Raw genomic sequence first — 21,494 nt, 5'->3', positions numbered from 1 at the left:
TATATTGTTTCCTTAGCTTGGAAACTATTCCTAAAATCCTGATTTTTGCCAGATTGCTTATAGCAAAATCAATTACTAACTAGAAAAATCTTTGTTTTTCCACCAAAGAGAGAATATTGAAGTTGGAATGGACCTGGGAACTACCCAGTCCAGATCTCTCACTTTAAGATGAGGAAAACAAAGCCTGAAAGCAACAGTGTCATCACCTAAGGAGAGTCCAGCCTCCTTGTGCTTTATCCCAGGGCTTTCAAATCATTTCTTCCCTACACTGGTCTTATATGAAGCTTAAAAATTAGATCAAAGAACACTCAAAAGAGGATCTAGGGAATAAAAATAACAAAGAAACTGAGGCACTGAGATGAAGTCCACCCATGCTCAAGAATTTACTATATGGAGATCTGAGTGACCGTGGTCTTTTCCTTTTCCTGAGGAAGCTTCAAGATCAGTAAATCCTGATAGCATGCACATGACAGCAGGGCTGAGTCATGGTACAGCTCTTAGAGTAGCAGCTAAACTTATTTTTTAAAACTCTACTTTACTGAATGTGCGTATGTGTGAGTGTGCATTTAAATATTTTTATTTTGTTTTTACTGTTTTCATTCTTTCTAACTCTGCTCAATAATTAATTTTCTTAAAAGGTCAATGTAAATTTCTCTTTCAGGACCAAATACAAAACATAGGGTTCATAGAATGATTTGCGAGCAGTCAAGCCACCAGAGAAATATGAATAAAAGCTGAATAACAGCCAAAGTTGAAGGAAGTGTGTTAGATACACTTTCAGCTTCATTTGGGTCCCACAAGCACAACAGAGTATAGGAGGCCACCTGGTGGTGAAATAAACCAATTAACCATTTAATGCTACACTGAAAAGCAAGCAAAATAGGCAGACTTTGGATTGTTACATAAGAAAAACTAGAACCTTGGGCAAAATAATGATAGTCAACATGTATTAGTGTAATAAAACAGACAGAAAACTGAATTGGAAAATCATTCAAATCTGTACAGTAACGTGTATCCCTAAAAATGTTGCTGTAATAGTTATTATTTATACCAGGGACTGGCAAACTTTGCCTGTGAAGAGCCAGAGAGTATTGCTGACTCAAACAAGTTGAGAGTTATGGGCACAGACACCCACACAGTCAAAATTCTGAGTATAACTACAGTGGACCCTCCCTGTCTGAGACTCAGCAACTCAATCAACTGCAGATCATGGACTTATTGTAGTTCTTATTTATTGAAAAATATCCATGCATAAGTGAATCCAGGCAGTTCAAACCCATGTCATTCAAGGGTAAACAGTTAAGGCATATGGGTCATTTGGTCACTGCTGAAACTACTCAACTTGCTATCTTTGTATAAATATAGCCACAAACAATTCATAAATGAATGTGCCTGTGTTCCAATAAAACTTTATTTTAAAAAACAGGCCATGGTCTGGATTTGACCTCCAGGCTGTAGTTTGTCACCCCTTGATTCTATACTATGTATTGGGCCCATACTATTTACTAAATAAGCACAAGGCTGAACCCCTTACATACATCATTGAATTCTAACAACCTTTCAAGGTGGGTGCTCTTCCCATTTCACAGGTTTAAAAACTGCAGCTTAAAAAGTTTAAATAATTTGGTGTAAAATGAACTCTGCTCCCTCTAACTTAGAAACGCTTTATGTAGGCTCCTCCTTTATATAGCCTCCTTTTCTCCATGATTGCTGATGCCTGTTCTGACCCTCCCTCCCGTTCATCAGAAGCTGCTTCTGGTTTCGCTCCATGGTGACTTTGTTCCTGTTTCTCTACCTTGTGTTTCCTTGAAATGTTGTTTGTCTCTTCCATCTCTTTCTCCATCACTTCTGTTATGTTTAAAAGCTTTATGTCAGTTTTCATAACAACAGATGCAAGCAAGCATAAAAAAAGACAAAGCAATGTATTAAAAATAGATAGCCACATATACAACAATAAGCCAAGGAAACTGTCATACCATATACGTTCCAAATGGAAAGTGAGCCAAAAACAAGATGCTCACTCTTATATAAATAATACATTACACATCCACTGGGAGAAGAAGCAGCTCTGTCCTTAAATGGGAGGATAATTTTTTTTTGGTCTATTTTGGTGTCATTTTCTTTTTCTTTTTCAATTCTTTTCTCCCCAGGTATACACTATAAGTCATACCATCTCAGACAGACCACATTCCACTTCCAAACCATCCATGAACTATTTTATTAACTATTAATAGGAGAGAGTTGAAAAACCCAATGTAGAAATCCACAGACATCATTAAAGTTCCTCAAATACATAGATTTACCAGCAGTCTCTCCATATTAGCATAATTTCCCCTACAAAAGAGGATGGAGGTGGTTTCAATTAGATGGAGTATAGACAAACTGAAATAAAAGACTTTTTAACTTAAAAAGAAAACTGCAGAAGATGAGAAAAGATATGCGACTATATTAGAAAACAGAAGAAATTTAATTACAGAGCAGGGATTCCAGCCGATTGGACAATAAATCCTCACGGAAGGGATTTACACTAGATACAAGAAGACTTTCAGGGCAGGGAGAGTTGTTAAACATTTTAATGGAAGGTTGTGAATTCCCTCTGGAAAGATCTGTAATGGAGGACAAATTCTCTCCTATCTGGAATGGATAAAAAAACAATCTCTGAAAGAGAGGAAACGAAATGAAGGTCGTTTTGAGGTCACTTGCAGTCCTGAAACTCCAGGTAAAATTCTCACTTCCCATGGGTAAATAACGGTACAAAACCTCTAAAAGATTCACTTTGGAAGATTCAGGAGAAAACACTCATTAAGCGGGTGATTCAATTCACAAAATATTTTTCCAGTGTCAAATATTACCCAGCTCTGGGGAGACATCCACCCAGGAGGGCACAGGCCTGAGCAGCATTGTGGACAGGGAACACAATTATTCACTTCAGTCAATTTTTTAAACAAATCTTTGAGCTTCAACCAGCTTTCTGTAACTGTATTTCCTGAACTTGGTGAGCTCAAAAATCCTGCAAGAGCTGGCTGTCACATGAAATTTCTGGCATTATTCATGGTATCCTTGGATCTTTTTGTAAACAGAAAAGGCTCTGATAGTGTTTCCATACTTTATTTCCTTTTCAAACCCAAACTTGGATGAATGGAGCCTCTTAAACTATCATCAAAACACTGGTTATAAAATGCTGGCCAAATTTGAGGTCTTGTGCTATACTCCCTTGTTGCAGAGAAAGAATTCAATTAGCTCAACTCTAGCGATTCATTTATATTTAAGTTTTCATGAACGTGAAGATTTTTGTGGCTTACAAGAAAATTAGAGATTCACAGAATTGGTCTTTAGCGTTACCAGGCTGAAGAGAGTGAAGAGGCGAGAACAATCATACAGAGAGAAGTGTTCTTCATGCATATTTTCAAATCTTACCATTTCCCAGCTGAGGAAAGCTTAGGAGGAAGGACAAAGTTCAATGGGAAGAGAGCAAACCCCAAAGGATATCAAGGTAGACACAAATGGGGGCAGGAAGTGAATTCATCACAAATCTTTATCAAAATCTAATTTTAAATGGCACATCTTTGTAAGAATTAAAGATTTTAAAATTTTAAAAACTAAATTAATTAATTAATTAAAATAAATAAATAAATAAATGGCACATCTTTTAATCTTTGGCTTTATTGTTTAAAATCATAAAGCTTACAATTAATACCTAAATAAAAAGTATAAATGGCAGTATATGAGAATTATTTTTTTAAATAATGAAGAATTTAATTTTTTTTAAATACAACAGTGGGAGAAAGTTTCAAAATTCTATTTCAGCTTTCGCTCGATATTATAGCAGTGAAATGCAGTTTTTAAATTTTCCTATTCTGAGTTAGCTTGCTACAGCTTTGAAAAGACGAATCAGTCCTTTAGTCTTTCTCCTTTCTTCACCCTCATTATGATGGACTTGGATTAAAGAGCTAGCCCAAGTCCAAATCTCTTATTATTTTTCCTCACCCCTTCGTGATTACATTTTTAGACACACAGTTGTCTGAAGTCAAACCGGATTTTATACAACGGAAGTGTCGGTAAACTCTCCTGCTAATGACAGTACAAGAACAAACTGTGCTGATATACTTCACATTGCAAATGATTGTTTACGTTCACCTACACCTACTGCTCTATTTTGGGGCTTCACGTTTGTATGGCTCATGTTATCCTCATACGTATGAACAATTATACTGAGATTGTCTACATAATCAAGAATACATCATTGAATACTACGGTTCAAGGGGTTGGAAACTAGCCATTGAATTCAGGTGATTAATTGTACATTTTTGTACCATTTGTCTCAGACATGGATGTCACTGTCCTTTTTTCCCTCTCTCCCTCTTTTTCTCCCTGATACCAGCCTGGACAAATCTGAGTACTCTGAGTATTAAGAACTGTCCTTAATGTACATGGGGCTTCCCTTGTGGCTCTTTTTCAAGGAGAGAAAATTTGACTTTTCTATTGGGTTGCCCAGAAAAACTCATTCGGGGTTTTCTGTAATATCTTACAGAACTGAAAATTATGTAAATTATGAAATTTTTTATCACCTCAATATATAACATAAAGTGTTAGTCACTCAGTTGTGCCGGACTCTTTGTGACTCCATGGACTGCAGCCCACCGGGCTCCTCTGTCCATGGGATTCTCCAGGCAAGAATACTGGAGTGGGGTGCCATTTCCTTCTCCAATAATATAAAAGGAGGCCATAAAGTTTTAGACTCAACTAGCACAACATGAAAATAGGATTGCCTTCTTGAAAAATTAATGAGTTGATAGCATAGCTCTGATCAATAGAATCTAATTAATAGATTATTAAATGCCTTATTGTTAAAATGTTTCCCACCATATATTTATTGAATTTCTATTCTGTGCGAGGTACTGTGCTAGGCATTGGAGATATATCAATAAACAACACAGACATGAATCTTGCCCTTGGAGTGTGAAATCTAATAAAAATTATAATCATTCATTCTCAAATTTGGTCCACAAAGTCTAAATCTACCATACTATTTAAAATGTTATTTAATTAATAAAAAGTACTCATGGCTAAATTAATCTCAAGGAGGCCTCTCGCAGGGAGGCACCTGTGAATATTGAAAGGGATAATTTCATTGTAATGAAGGTAGCAAAATTCAGTATGCCAAGATTTATAACACAGAAATGAGCTCCAGACTGAAACTTGGCATATATGAAAGGATTTATATAGTTATTTATATATGCACAATTATGTCTTGGGATAGCCAGTATGTCTGGTCAAAGGAATCTGACTTTATCTAGACCCAGTCCTGAAGAAAGATTATTTTAATTCAACAAGTTAATACTTGGTATCTGTGTGCATAAGCATAAGCACACATAAACGTGCGTGCATAACTAGGTGTGTGTGTCTCTCTTGCATAGATTTCCTAGTTTCAATGGCTAAGTTGAGATGACAAGGGGAATATCACAAGTCTTTTTTATGCAAATATCTATGAGCATATGGAATCAACCACTTAGGAAGCAGCCAAAATAGTAAGTTCAGTTGAGTTTCAGGGATGTATAGATATCCTTCTGGAGAAAGGTGAAGCTCTGTGGCCTGAGAAATTTCAGAAGGAAAATTTAAATCAACCCCAAAAGCAGTAAGGATTTTAGTCTGGAAGACTCTTCCCTAGCTTTAGAATAAGAAAACGTGTGTATGTGCATTGTGTCTTATGTAAACGAATCAAGATTCAGCGGGAAGCCCACTCTTCCCTCTTGGCTTAGTCCAGTGTGCCTCATTAGGGACAGAGTGTCACAGAAGTGCCTATTTTAAGAATGTATGAGCTTCACAAATGCCCACATTATTAAAAATATGCTTAAGAATGCCCTTGCTTCTGAGAAGTGAACTTGCTTCCTTGACAGGATGGGAAGGTAGTTTATCTGCAAATGATATGCCTCTAGAGCACCTCTCCAAGGGGACACTTCTTCAGTGACTCCCTTTCCAATAATAGGATCCATGAGGTTAAATCTTTCTAGGGTCATGATACCTTTAATCTCTTTCCCACAATGATTTATTTTCAGCCTTAGCTTTCCTGAAACTGACAAAATACAGGAGGCTCTGTGAGGCAAAACATAGCACGCCTCCCTAGGATGCTGAGGTGTTTAAGAAAGGTTGATGAGTGGCTAAAGAACCAGCCCATTTTCTCTGCAGATATACCATCTAAATATTGAGGACTTTCTTCTTTCTATCTTAGCACAAAAAGCTTATAGAGAGGGAGGAAACAATGTTCTTGCAAGAATTTTACCTGTTGTAGAGAAGAGGATATAGGGCAACAGTGGGCAGGCAAGCAGTATACGAAAGAAAGACTATGGGCATTAGAACTACCCAAACTGGGATCAAACCCTGACTTCTTTACTTATTTCTTGTGGTAGTTACTAGTTCAGTTCAACAAATATTTCTAGTTTTCTTCCTTCCAGCATATAGTGGGGGTGAATTTCCCCATCCAATTTGGAATAAGGTGGAGCCATGCAATTAGTTCAAGCCAATGATTTTGAGAGGAAGTGACATGTGTTTCTTTCAAGGAGAAGACTGATACCCAGAATGAGACCCTCCAGAAGTCTCTTTCCTCTTTGCCACATTGAGGGAATATATAAGAGGGTGACTAGTCTATCAGTCTGAGTCCTGGAGTTAGTAAACAATATCAAGAATAGCCCATAACTCACTTGTGATGGATGCGTAATATGTAATGAGAAATTAATTTTTGCAGGTTCAAACCTTTGAGATTTGGGGGCTGTTTGTTATCTCAGCAAACCCTAGCCTATCCTGACTAAGAAACTAGTTCTGTTATTTTAGACTAACCAGTTAACCTCTCTGTATTTCAAGCTCAGAGTACATGAAGTGGGGACAATAATTCAAGATCATCATTAGTATTAAATCCAATAATGTGCATATGGCAAGTATTAAATACAATAATGTGTACAGGGCACTGACACAGTCTAATATTAAGATTTGACCAATGTTCTTTTTTTTTCTTTTGTCCCACTATCCTACTCCTACCTCCTATCTCTCTCTCTCTCTCTCTCTCTCTCTCACACACACACACACACACACACACACACACACACACACTTCCCTTCTTATCAAATGGTGAAGTAGATAGCATCTGTCCTTAGTTCCTTTTCTAGATTTCTTCTCTCTACCCACTTTTCACTCTATTTTACCTTCTCAGTGTCTTTCCATTTAAACTAGATGACAAAATTAGCATTGAATTCAATAGTATTCTCCCCCTGCCCATACACTGCTGCTGCGGCTGCTGCTAAGTCGCTTCAGTCATGTTCGACTCTCTGCAACCCCACAGACGGCAGCCCACCAGGCTCCCTCGCCCCTGGGATTCTCCAGGCAAGAACACTGGAGTGGGTTGCCATTAGAGTACATTCTTTTTTACTATAAAGAAATGAGTCTTAACAATGGGCTTTAAGGCAGTGCGGATATTTAGTAATGGAGATAAGATGGTTTGGACTGAGAATACCTAATACTCTAAAAATTATGAAAGCGAAAGTGTTAGTCACTCAGCCATGTCTTTATGAGTCAAGTCTTCACTCAGTCATAACTTCTTGCAACTGCATGGACTGTATCCACCCGGCTCCTCTGTCCATGGGATTCAGGCAAGAATACTGGAGTGGGTTGCCATGCCTTTCTTCAGGTGATCTTCCTGACCCAGGGGTTGAACCCAGGTCTCCCGCATTAAAGGCAGACTCTTTATCACCTGAGCCACCTGGGAAGCCCTTTTAAGAACACTGGAGTGGGTTGCCGTGCCCTTCTCCAGGGGATCTTCCCGACCCAGGGATCAAACCTGTGTCTCTTCCATCTCCTGCTGGCAAGCAGCTTCCTTACCACTAGCATCACCTGGGAAGACTTTACCATAAAGACATGAATCTCAAGGATGGGATTTAAGGCAGTGTGGACATTTAGTAATGGGGATAAGATAGTTGGGATGGGGAATACCTAACAGTCTAAAAATTATGTCCCTTGGACAACCACACATCTACTTCTTTCTAAAGTTAGACATGGTAGTAAAACAAGGACAAGAAGGAAGGAGGTTTAAAAAAAAAAAGAAAGAAGTTAACAAGTTTGTTTGTGAAAGCACTATGGCTGAACTTTGCCTGCCCCCTGCTCCACCCACAGCTGGCAATGGCCAGTCTACTGTGACAGCTACCAGGACTTCTTTTGAAATAACCAAAACATTATTTAGCTACCTTTCCAGTATGGCTCAGTGGTAAAGAATCTATCTGCATGCAAGAGATGCAGGTTTGATCCCTGGGTCGGGAAGATCCCCTGGAAAAGTGAATGGCTATGGCACCCCACTCCAGTACTCTTGCCTGGAAAATCCCATGGATGGAGGAGCCTGGTGGGCTGCAGTCCATGGGGTCGTGAAGAGTCGGGCACGACTGAGCAACTTCACTTTCGCTTTTCACTTTCATGCATTGGAGAAGGAAATGGCAACCCACTCCAGTGTTCTTGCCTGGATAATCCCAGGGACAGTGGGCTCCTGTCTATGGGGTCGCACAGAGTCGGACATGACTGAAGTGACTTAGCATCAGCAACCCATCCAGTATTCTTCCCTGGGAGATCCCATGAACAGAGGAGCCTGGCAGGATACAGTCCATGGGGTAGTAAAAAGTCAGACATGACTTAGCAACTAAACAACAGCAACAAGAAGCCTCATCTCCCAGCTTTAGGAATATACGCATGAAATCCTAACAAACTGTAAAACTCAGAATGATAATAAAGATAAAATATTTGGCTTTAATAGCATACATATCATATACTTCCTTGTAGTTATGGTTACCATAACCAACGGCTTCTTGATGTGATTATATGGAACATTAACCTAACATTTATCCTTTTTATATTAAGACCCTTTTGCCAATGCCAATAAAAGATGTTAATGTCATAAAATATTAAAAACAATATTTGGTTTTTATCTTTTAATTTGGCAATTTGGGAGGGGCAAAATAAATAACCCCCAGTTCTTACCACAGTTGTCTGTAAAGTTTAATCACACAACATACAACTTTTTTCCTAGCGTCAAACCAGATTAGCCTAAATATGAATAGATCCACTAAAGATAAGCAATTTAAAAGTAGGAAATACTAAAAAGTAGGTGAGGGACATTTCCCTTAACTCACTGACTTGAAACATATATTTATATAGTATTGAGCAGTTCAGGAGCCAAAGACAACAGTAAACCAAACATCTTTTCTTATTAGGAATGTAAATGTCCTCTTATCCATTTCTATAAAACTAGGAAGAAATCTATAAACATGTAGAGTTAAAGCCAAATCTCGCAGCTTAACAGAAGTGGGGATTCATGTCTAATTAAGTAAAAGTCATTTTTCAAAAGTTAAAGGCTGAAATTTTTGCAATTTAATCCAAAATTTTATTAGCAAACTTAAAGGATTATCCTGATTGCAATTAATAAAAAGCTCCCAAACAGGTCAACTCATTTAAGTGCTATCTGTAATCATTTGTATTTTAACATGATGGTTATTACTTATTACCCTGAAACCAAGAAGCACAATGAGATATTGATTACTTTTAACCTTTAGAGCCAAGGATTCAGGAAAGGTTAGAGTAGGGGAACATTCTTCCTTTCTTGGCTGGCAATGTATAGCCTTCAGGAGAATTCAAATGATTCCCATTGGCCAAGTAGATCCAAGATTAGTTTATTCCCTGGGCTGACAAGAAATGATGATGCTTTTAAAAATAACACCCAGCAGTATTGGGTGAAGTGTTACATTTATATAACCAATGGCCTCAAGATGTGCTTCACATCACAGCAAGTCTCAGGCTGTTAACCCTGTACCAAGATTTGTTTATCCAAGTATTTTGTTGGATATTAAAAGTAATAGTTTTAATTGGAATAGACTCATCTCATTAAACCAAGTTCTCTGGTAGTTTCCAAAAAGCTGAACACAATCACTAGCCACTGCTGATCACTAGCATTTCTTTTTGTTTTCATTTTCCATGACAACATTTAAAAATAATTTTCACATTGTGCCACTGAGAAGCAGTGAGTTCTAGGTAAGGCCCAGAAAAATTATGGGCAAGGGAAACATAACTGCTATGTGTTAGATTAATTTGCAGAACACTTGGCATTATTATTGCCAAGTCGTCAAATTGTTCCAAGTTGTTCCGGAAGGTTGTTATTAATAGTATGTTTTCTGAGGAAAGTTCTGTCTACTTTTGGAACTGCATTTCTGTTGCCAAGGAAACTCCTTTAAGCACAGTTTTCTAGGAGCACACTGCTGCTTTTGTTTGCCAGTGTCCTATTCATATCATCTAAGTAAGCGTTTTACATGCTCCAGCCTTCAGTCCCAAATGTTGAAGTTTTAGCCCATTTAAGTTGCTTTTTCAAACATAGCTAATGCTGGCTATGATTGCCCTCTCTCTTCCTCCCCCTACACTCTACACCCTCCACTCAAAGTCCCCTCTCCCCTCCTTCTTCCCATTCTCCCTCCAACATGCCCAAATCTTACTATTTAAGGTATATTTTTTAAAAACAGTTACATTAAGAAAGATAGTTTTCACAAGTTTTTGATAAATTAACTTCAATTTGAATAATAATTCATAGGTTGTAGCATGAGTCCTTCAAGTGTTAATTATCTTTTCACTCTGAAATTAATGTAGTCATTTCCTACTGACTCCTCTACCCCATTTATTGAAGTGCTGAGGAAAACATGTCATTGAGTCCTGAGCCAGCCCTGTTGTTGTGATTAAGCGTGGTCACATGGCCCATCTCTGCCAAAAGGAGGGCCCTGAGAAAAGGTGACAAAGACAGTGATTTCCTGTCAGCAGAGAGTACGACAGGGCTGTCTAGAAGTGATGCAAATGAGGGGAACTTTCCCCACGGCTTGTTTGATCCACTCTAGGCCAGAGCAGGCCAGGCCAGGGAGAGAGGGAGCAGTACAATACAGCTGAGGCTGCCCAGAGAGCCAACGCACCTTCCGGACAGTAGCTCACCCGCCAGAGACAAAAACTGCTGGCGGGGCTTCCCTTCCTTGCCCCTCTGCACACAGAGCCAGCTATTTCTTGGCATACTATTCTCTTAACATCCTTCTTTTTTTTCTCCCCTTTTAAAAAAGCAGTGCAAATAGGTATTATAAGCTCTAGCATAAATAGTGTTTCATATATTGTTCAGAAACCACATCCATCTACTTTTTATTCTAACATTTTCAGGATAAGTTTTGCCCTCTCTAAAAAAAAAGAAAAAGAAAAAAAAATATATATATATACATATATGTATATTCAAGTATTCAAAGTATTCAAAGCAAACACTGATTCATCAAAGCCCAAATTAATATGACAGCAAATCTAAGGACTTTTTGAACTTTAAAAAAATGGAACAACAAATTCACTTCTAGACAGCAGTGGAGACAGCCTAGGTTTTTCCATTCTGATTGCTTTAAAAATGATTAGATAATGTTTTTTGCAATATTATAATGATTTTAAGCATATTCTTCTTATCTTAATGGAGTTTTAATCTAACATACAATTAAGCTCTACAATTAATCTACTGGGAAAGAGGTAAAAAATTATCAGTAGGTTCTTGTGCCTGATATACCAGGTACATTTTTACCTTGACTGCTTCACTAACTAGTAATTTGCTTCCTTTGAACAATCAAGGTAGAAAATTTGGATATTGAAATTCCAATATAAAGCCTAATTAACAGAATTTAATTTTTTGACGAGTACTTCTATTCTGTACACCAACACATAAGTTAAAAAAAAAGTTAATGGACTTTCTTCTATTTTAAGCCTAGTTACTGTGACCTGGACCATGAACCAGCCTACCATTACATTTTTAAGAACTCAAGTTCAGCATAAAGGTCTCAAGCCACATTCAAAATTATACAAATCAATATAATCCGGAACAAAATGAAAGAGAACTATTGCAGAGAGCTGAATTTACAAAACACAGGACAAGCATGATTAACCAGTTTTCTATGATCGGTTCATAGCTATGACAACATCATTTTGGCATCAATAGTTATAAAAACAAAATAAGTCAACTATGTCCCATTTTTCTTCTTTTACATTATATTTCTTATTCCCTAGAATTTCTTATCCCATTCCATACACATGATTATTTTAAAAGTCACATTGGTTGTCTTATAATAAATACACATCTAAATTCTCTAAAGTAACTTTATCCTTTTAAAATTTACCCCTTTCTCTTGTCTGGCTTTTTTTCCCTCTGGGAAAAAAAAAAAAATTCGTTTTTCAGTGTTTTGGTTTTTAAAAGCTTGTTTGTATTTGATTTTTTAGCATTTTTTTACCTATTCATTTGTCTACCTAATTTACTCCTCTACTCTTTTTCTCCTTTGGTTAACTTTGTATTAACTGATTTCAACTGTTTTTCTATCTCTTCAATGTTTACATTTCTTTCTCATTTTACAAATGACCTCTTCTTTTCCAGTATATAATACTGATGTCCTTTCATTAATTCCATCTGGCCAAACTATCATTGAAAAAAGCCACTTATGGATGAGAGCTGTGCTCAAAGTCTCCAAGCATTACCTGGCAACAGAGTCAGAGTAAACATAACTAATTTACTTGTCAGAAGTATTATGTCTACCTGTAAGAAATAATTGTGGCTAGTTATTTCTCTATTGTACCATTTTAATCCCTTATATTAAAAAAAAATCCTAACAGAAGATATTTTCATTTCTAAGTATCAAAATAAACTTAATTTCTCCAAGGAAATATAATGTTTTTTTTTAATGGAAAATGTAAATTTATCATCTGAGCATATCTCCCTCTTTGCTTTCACTACCAGGAAACCCAGAAAAACTTTTAGGATCTTAAGCAGTTGTGTAGGACTTTATAGTCTATGTGACTACATATTAACTCTTCTCACAGAAACAGAATCCAGCCTACATATATTTTCCCAGTTCTGATTTGTACTTATATATTAAACATATTTTTATTATTTTCCTGTGAAGTCTTATGCTATGCTAAGTCACTTCAGTCGTGTTCGACTCTTTGCAATCCTGTGGACTGTAGCCCATCAGGTTCTTCTTTCAATGGACTCTCTAGGCAAGAATACTGGAGTGGATTGCCATGCCCTCCTTCAGGGGAATCTTCCTGACCCAGGGATTGAAATCATGTCTCCTGTGGCTCCTACACTGCAGGTGGATTCTTCACCACTGAACCACATGGGAAGCCCGTGAAGTCTTATAAACAACCCCAAAGCAATAACAAAATAAAAATTACTATGTTTAGTGAGCACTGTATTATATAGAATGAATGAGTTTTCCTTTTTCACACAGAACATATTTTTTATAATACTTACACCAATGGAGAAAGATATAGGACACTAGGATTTTTCCCACAAAAGCAGAAAACACGAATAACTAACTGCCTAAATTAAGCACAACATCTTCAGTGTAAATTCCCTGAAAGCATATACATCTTGGTTGAAGTGTCAGTATTATATTATTTTTAAGCTAGAAGAGTTATTTTTAACCCCTTAGAAGTAATATAATCTAATCTTTTACTGATGTGGAATAGCTAAGGCATTCACTCAAGGTACAAATCTCTAAATATAGTATTTTAGTGAGCTTCATACTATCTGAGGGCTTCCCTTGTGGCTTAGAAGGTAAAGAATCTGCCTGCAGTGCGGGAGACCCAGGTTCAAATCCTGAGTCGGGAAAATCCCCTGGAGAAGGGCATGGCAACCCACTCCAGTATTCTTGCTGGGGGAATTCCATGGACAGAGGGGCCTGGTGGGCTACAGTCCATGGCGTCACAGAGAGTTGGACCAGACTGAGCGACTAACACTTTCACTTTCATATTATCTGAAAACAGCTCTTGTTCAACAATAACTATAAACACCAGCCCATAACTCCTGAATCTGGCTCTTGGAATTAACCCTTCATCTCTGAAACATGCAGCATGACTAGGGGCTCTGTCACCTGTGCTCTGTAAGTAGCAGAGACGGCAGTGCTCCGGGCCCTAGAATGAAGCTGCTGCAGGGCGCAGCCTCTCGGCCCTCCAGGACTGGCTGCCTCTGCTGCAGACAGCAGCAACAGGCCCAGCTGGCTCCAACTCTCCCATCGTGGAGATGCTTCCAGGTCACTCAATTTATAAAATGTACAGGATGGGGGAGGAGCTGTCCTGAGCTTCTCTGAGCCCACGAATAATGCCACCTTTGATCTGTAGGAATGGAAAATAAAGCTTTTCCTTGGCAAGTGGGTTTTAAATATTTCTCCATTAATAGTTAATGCACATGCAGACCAGCAGAGTGACAGCTCCCTGTGATTAGGAATTCTGGCTTCGTAATGCTAGTCCAAATAGGAGCTGAACTTTCAAAATCACGGTGTTACTTTTGACAAATTAAATTGTCCTACTTAGGAAGGTAGGAGGAATGAAGAGAAAGAAAGTGAGAGAGTGGGAGTAAATTCTCCTTGGAAGTGATTCTCAGATTGAGGAAGAAAGAAACGAGAAAAGACTACCTTTGTGTTTTCTAAGCTGATGATACTGCCATTGTTTATTAGAAAACAGCTTCAGAAGATCCCCATGCTGACGCTGAGCCAGACCAAGAAGGAGAAAGGACAGACATTGGCAGCATGTCTCACTATCTCCAAACAAAGAAGAAAATATATTTAAGGGAGTGGTTACTTTTTAACAAGAATCAGGTCATTCTTAGGGCCCAGCAATTTAAAACTAATCAGAAAGAAAATGATTTTAAATTTCTAACAATCTGAAAATAACAAGAAATTTTTTAAACAGATAATCCACTTTATAGCCCATTGTAATATTAAGGATCTAAATTATGTGAGATTGCATCAACGTATTCTTTGCCTTTCAAAACTAATTCTTTCCCCTTCAAAGTTCCTTGAGCATTCTGGTGTTTTAGGGTAACCAAGATATTACAAAACGTGCTCCACTCAGGAGGTCTGCTGAATGAATTGTCTGGTCTTTATCTGAAGTTCCATATCTAGGAGTCACATGATTTTCCAGCAGAGACAAGAATATAAAGTAAAGTCAGGAAGGTTGTACCTAATACTGAAAATGTTAATTAAAAAAAATAAAATAAAATAAAACAACTTCCTACTCTCTGACTACCATCTTACTATATTCCTCTAAAGTAACAGTTACAAAGGTGAACTTCAGGGATCAACCTAGGACTGAGCAATGCAGAACTGGGGTGTGGGCATGCCTCTCCATACCAGGAAATCAGCTGAATGATGAAATAGAGAGAGCCCTACTCCTCACCAGGGAGAGGAGGACAAAAGTCTCAAATTCTGTGATAACAGGAATACCTGTCCTGATCTACAGTTCCTGGGAATGTACCGTAACTTAGTTGAAGTCTCTCTTAAAAGCTGTTCACTGTCATTCTTTTCATTAATAGCAGGGATAGTGAGTTTCAATATCATCCTTAATTGTTATAACTCAACGATTATTAGTTCAATATCAATTAGATAAGATGCTTTGTTAAATAACACAAAGAATACCAGTGGAAAGCATTTTTCTCAGTTATACAAGCATTTTATCAAACGAACATGACATAGACAAGCTGAGATAGATGAAAATTCTGTGAAAAGAGTTGGGTGTCCTATTGAGTTGTCATGATGATTGGAGGAACACGAATCACAAATACCCTGTAGTGGAAGGAACAGACCTACAAATGAATTTTTTTGTCCCAAATGCCGATGGTGCCCCTGGTGAAAAAGGCTGAGGACATGTTGGTAATTTTTAGGGCCAACAAATCTTAAGATTAAAAATGAATAAGGTAGATTCAAATGGTATCAAAAGCCTAGAAAGGTCTGGGGACCAACTGAAAAGCTTTAGTCCTTTAGGGGTCTCTGTGATCCACTGGCTCCAAATCTCACTTTCCCAAGGCACTAGTTGAATTGATTCCTAGAAAAGCAGATTAGACAGAGAAATGGGACACTGGAAACATTGACCTAACCTGAGAATCCCTGGGGATTCTTGGCAAAGGTCTGAAATTAATTTTCTGCCATTAGTTTTTCTAACTCAGCAGCCACCCCAATTTCTAAATGAGTCCTTCATCAATATCCTCAAGACTGTTTTGGAGATTTCTAAACTTCTGGAATAATTTGGAAGCTTATATAAAGAGAGACACTCCATAAACCTGTAGCATTGCCTTTGGTTTCTAACCTAATCTGTAATTTGTTTATAAGCCAAATGAAAAATTAGTGCAAGTCTAGTGAGCTTAGATATACTGAGACGAGTCACAAATGAAGAACCCCAGTACCAAAATGTTTGGAAAAGTACTATACTCCAGAAGTACTGAGTGGGAGGAATAATGGCCTTCAATACGCCAGAATGGAAATTCGCAGGCAGAGCACTTAACAAGGAAACCACAAGCAAAAGAAGACTGCACTTTTTGTTCAGTGATTTCCTATTAATTGTGATGTAAATTATATGAATGGGATTTTGACAAAGAAGAGCACTGTTTCTAAAAAAATAGTGGTTTATGTGCAAAATACAAAATGCACCAAGAAAAAGAACTTTAGCATCATGGATGCAGTAAACTCTGAGATAATGGCTTATGATTAGATAACTTTCATATTATTATATTTTCTTTTTTACCTAGACTTTTAATGCTTAAGTCTTTGGGATAAAGCAAATATTAACAAACAATTAATATAGATTTACAGGCATCTTTCATATGCAAGTCTTGATCCTGGCATGAGATACAAAATCATCTCACTTTGGTTACATTAGGTTGAAATTGTTATCCTAACAATATGTGCTGCCAGACGATGGTAGCTTTGTGGCTACTGTGGACAGCTATCCATATAGGAAACAGCTAGCAGTCAACAAACTTGATTAATGTTGGGCAGAATTCTTTAGGGAGTAAAATATCACCGTTTGCTGAGTCCCTAGGGAGCTTATATCTTCTGTTAACTAAGATGATTCCCAGGGGACACAAATTAAAGTCTACCACACCCTTGAAAATAAATATGTCTCTTTAGAGGAAGTAAAAGTTAAAATAATATATTATAGAAAGGTAATTTAAAATGATAAAAAATTGGAGAAGAAAGAAGACAACTTCTATTTGACCTTGAATGTACTTCTTATTCTATAAGAAATTTTAAAAAGCTAGAGGGTAGTTGTTTCTTGTCATTATACTGTTGCTGATTCTGTGGTTAGTTATTAATTTTATTTTTTATGATTCACAATCTGCTCTTTGAAATATGCCATATGCTCAAAGCAATTCAAGGATGACAACTGTCAGAATTACTCCAATAAAAATTGCCTAAATGAGGAAGATTTACTGCAGTCTGATATTTCAGTGGAAAGTCCCTCTACCCTCCCCAACTGCTTTTTCAGACACTGTGAATATTGCAACCATTTTTTCAAGTCAAACTCACATGACTGTTTTGCAAGAACTTCTAAGACAATTTAAGCAGAATCGGTGAAACACAGTAGGCTAAGGGTGAATTAACAGACATGGAAAACAATATAAATAGTTATTAGATGGATTGCCTGCAATCAATATGTGAGTTCCAAGCCAGTTTTCTTAAATCACACGCAAATGCATTGACTTAATATGACAATGTCTGTGCTATGTAACACTAATAAACATTAAATTGGACAAGCCCTGTATCCTGGAAGCAGCAAGCCAATCGGAAGGCTTTTTTTTTTTTTTTTTTTAATCTCTGGAAATATCTGAGGGGTGGACAGAATCCACCTGAGTGCTCCAATCACAATACATTTTGTTAAATGTTACCAGTCTATTTATCCTTCATTTTGTTTCAGTCTATTTATTAATGCAGTTTCATTTATTGCTATTCATCTTAAAGATAAATCTTTGTCCTTCTATAGAATTACACCAAATAGAATGTGATAAAGGGAACTTTCTTGCAATTATGATGTCGGTACAGTCTGTCAGCACACAGGGGATGGAAATGAGTTTGGGGACAGGGAAGGGAATTCTAATAGACACCATGATACATACAATGAACGCAAAAGATATCCTGAGAGAGAGAAAGACTTGTCAGGCTAATCAGATCTTCCCCAGCAAGGTAAAGGCAAGAAGGGTAGCTCTAACCTTGTAAAGATGCTGCTGCTGCTCCTCTGACATCATCAGGTCGTGGCTGTCCATCACGAGGGACTCCATGTCAATCAGCCAATCCCAGAGCTCCTGATATTCTGAATCAAAGTCCAGAAGCCTGAAGATAAGGCACAAAATGTATTATGCATAAATACAGTGTAGTTGTTAAAAATCTCATATTAGAATAATATATTCTTGAAAACCTATGATGTTCCTGGGTGATACCTGTAAAAAGAGAAGGAAAAATTCTCGGTGTGGTTACACAGTGGGCCAGATAGGAACTCAAGCTTTTGACATAGCCATTTTCTTAGATTTTGAAAACATAACATGTAATTCTGATGCTTGTACCTGAGACATATTATGGCTATTTCCATTCGCTCACCCTGTCTGAGGATTTGCAGCATTTGAACAAAATGAACTATGTCCTTGAAAAAGAGCATTGCCATTTTTAACAGACTGAGACATGGAGGGTCAGTGCCTTGGGAAGGTTACCTGGTCCAGAATCTGTGGTACAAACAGCACTCTCAACATTCAAACCTCTTTTTCTCTTTGACTAGATTTTCCGTGGATACTGCATGTATCCTAATATATTCATGATTAAGAATACTAATTCAGTTAATTTCTCTATATGATCACTATATACTACCATATCCAAAATATTATTTTCACTGGGAAATGACTCAATCATTTATCTGTCCCTCTGCTGTCTATCTGCCTATCTCTGCAAACGTATATCCTACGTTTATTGTCATGGATGAGTAGCCAGCATTTCAGTTTAACACTCAGAGATAGGCTTGAGTGACTCTGGTAAGCCAGTGAGAACCAGGGGCAGATCCAGTATTAGACAGGTGTTCCCCACAGACATGTAGGAAACAAAGGTAAGGACAGGAAGTCAAAACAATGAATCTCTGAATAGCCAGCAATCATTAAAATTCAAAGGAGGATCACTATGGTTTTCAACAAAATAAATCATTAGAATAAGGAGCTTAAAAGGATTAATGTGATTCTCTATTGAAAGCCTGGTGAATAAGTAAAGCTCAGATTCTTCTAAAACACTGTGATCAGAAAATGAAAGTGCAGAATGAAAAAAAAAAAACTATGACTTTGTCCTTCTCCCCAAAATCATCCCTCTAAAAGAAATCTGCGAGTCTCGTCAAACTCTGAGCAAAACCCTATCAGTACTAATGGAGCAGCAGCCTCAGGTATGAATCTGAACTTATCACGTGGGCGTCTTATTACCGCCTTGTCCCTGTCTTTATACACGAAATGACTGCTTTCCAAAAAAGTGAACATCTGCTTTTCATAACTTACAATTTAATCTTAATAGATCTGTCAAAAAATTAAGGTATATCTAGTGATGGAGTCTAGACCTAGAATCATCTATTTTAATTACTTTGCCATAATTATAAAGTTTTTTGATTAGAACCATAAGCACCCAGGCCAAGGCTTATCATTGGCTAACATGTAGAATGAATTAATAAATGTTTAGTGAATGTCAATGATGGATATAATTGATATAAAGAAACCTTCAGTAAGGCTAAGGTGGTCTAGAGCTGTGCTTTCAAACTTTACTGTGCCTATGGCATTGCTGAGAGTCTTGTTGAAATGCAGATATTGACTCAGTACTTTTAGGGTTGGGTCTGAGACTCTTTGAAGTAAGTGTTGACAACTGGCAACCCTGCTGCTCCTAGATCACGCTTTGAGTAGTAAAGACTTACTTACAAGCATACATGAAATCTGAAATAGTATCCCATTTCAAAATACTAACAAACAAGCAAAAACCACTGCAACAGGAACCAATAAACCATTAGGCTTTTTAAAATTTCATTCTGTGAGTGATTGATAAGGAATGACTAATAAGCAATTGCTCACACGGCAGACACAATCACTTAGAAATATCTCCTGAATTATGTTTACTGTTTCTCTCTCCTTGTACCCGCTCACATTTTGACCACAAAGACGGGGAAAGGTGGCATGCCACCCCCCAAATTAGGAAAGTATAATCCTAATACTCATATAGGTGAGAATATCCAGGAGAATATTAAAAGCAAAAGATAAAGGAAGGGAAAGGCTCCTCGCTTCCATCTCAGTGGACTTGGAGAATAAGAATGAAATAAAGGCAAGAGGAGCAGGTGCTCAGATGCATGTCCCTCTCTCTCTTGGCTTAAGACCTAAAGGGAAAGCCAAAAGCACCAGGATGCTTTTCCTGCTACATAGTCTGGGAGACTGCCTTAAACAATGCCCTCACAATAACCTGAGGTGGGGATGCTGCAGAGAGTTGTGGTCAGGACTCTCTTTGCTACTCTGTTCTCTTCCCCTTCCCCCATGATGAGACTGTTCTCTCATCCTCCCATGAGGTTTCTGGGAGTTCAGGTGAACTTGACGGAGGCATTACCATGGCAACAGAGACACAATGACCTCTAAGGAGAGCCAGGGGGGCCTCTGAAGCCAGACCTCAGACAGCTGGCTGGGCCAGTGAAGACTGAGATGAAGCTTAGTCAGCAGGAAATACCTCCTGAACCAAGCCAAGAGATAACAACGCAGCCACAGGCCTCTGTCGTGTACAACCTCATAATGTAATGGCAGGGCAAGACCCATTGCATGGAACCTAACCAGGCTGCATCCAGGGGCCACGTTAAGCCAGAGGGCCTCACTGTACCCCAGAATCACAAGATCACATAAGCCCCTTATATTGCTCAGATGCCATCTTGCACAAAAGAAGGGAGAGGAATAGGAAATCTGAAAAACAGCATTTATTCCAAGATGTTGTTCCCTAAAGAAAATGTTATTTTGTTAGGAAAGGCTACAAGTATTGTGTGTAAGAGCCTGAACTCTGATCTTAAAACCAGGTTTTTTCTGTTGTTATACCAATGATGTATGTAATTAGGAAGTCTCATAAATTATCAATCAGCAAGTGATAATAAGGAAAGCTGTTTTCTTTTCCATACGTGTATGATTAAAAAAGAAGCTTTGATTATGACTAAACAATTTAAGGGCAAGGGGTGAATTTATGTTTGTATCCCTAATGCCCAAGATCAGCTCAGTTCAGTAGCTCAGTTGTGTCTGACTCTTTGAGACCCTACAGACTGCAGCACAGCAGACTTCCCTGTCTATCACCAACTCCCAGAGCTTACTCAAACTCATGTCCATTGAGTTGGTGATGCCATCCAACCATCTCATCCTCTGTCGTCCCCTTCTCCTCCTGCCTTCAATTTTTCCCAGCATCAGGGTCTTTTCCAAAGAGTCAGTTCTTCGCATCAGGTGGCCAAAGTATTGGAGTTTCAGCTTCATCAGTCCTTCCAATGAATATTCAGGACTGATTTCCTTTAGGATGGACTGGTTGGATCTCCTTGCAGTCGAAGGGACTCCCAAGAGTCTTCTCCAACACCACAGTTCAAAAGCATCAGCTCTTCAGCAATCAGCTTTCTTT

General features: G+C 37.9%; 1 protein-coding gene across 3 annotated transcripts in view; it reads right to left on the bottom strand.

Moving 5' to 3' along the window:
- AKAP6 (A-kinase anchoring protein 6) overlaps window positions 1-21,494 on the bottom strand; it is a 501,319-nt gene that overhangs the window by 102,704 nt on the left and 377,121 nt on the right. For all 3 annotated transcript variants that reach the window (XM_042235676.2, XM_060401786.1, XM_060401787.1), the window contains one exon: window positions 18,062-18,182. In XM_042235676.2, coding sequence (XP_042091610.1) covers window positions 18,062-18,182 — 121 coding nt within the window. The remainder of the gene's footprint in view (window positions 1-18,061; window positions 18,183-21,494) is intronic.

The sequence above is a fragment of the Ovis aries genome, chromosome 18 (genome assembly GCF_016772045.2).
Source record: "Ovis aries strain OAR_USU_Benz2616 breed Rambouillet chromosome 18, ARS-UI_Ramb_v3.0, whole genome shotgun sequence".
Lineage (NCBI taxonomy): Eukaryota > Metazoa > Chordata > Mammalia > Artiodactyla > Bovidae > Ovis > Ovis aries.
Note: the sequence above shows the minus strand (reverse complement) of the source record. Positions and strands in the feature narration are given on the sequence as shown.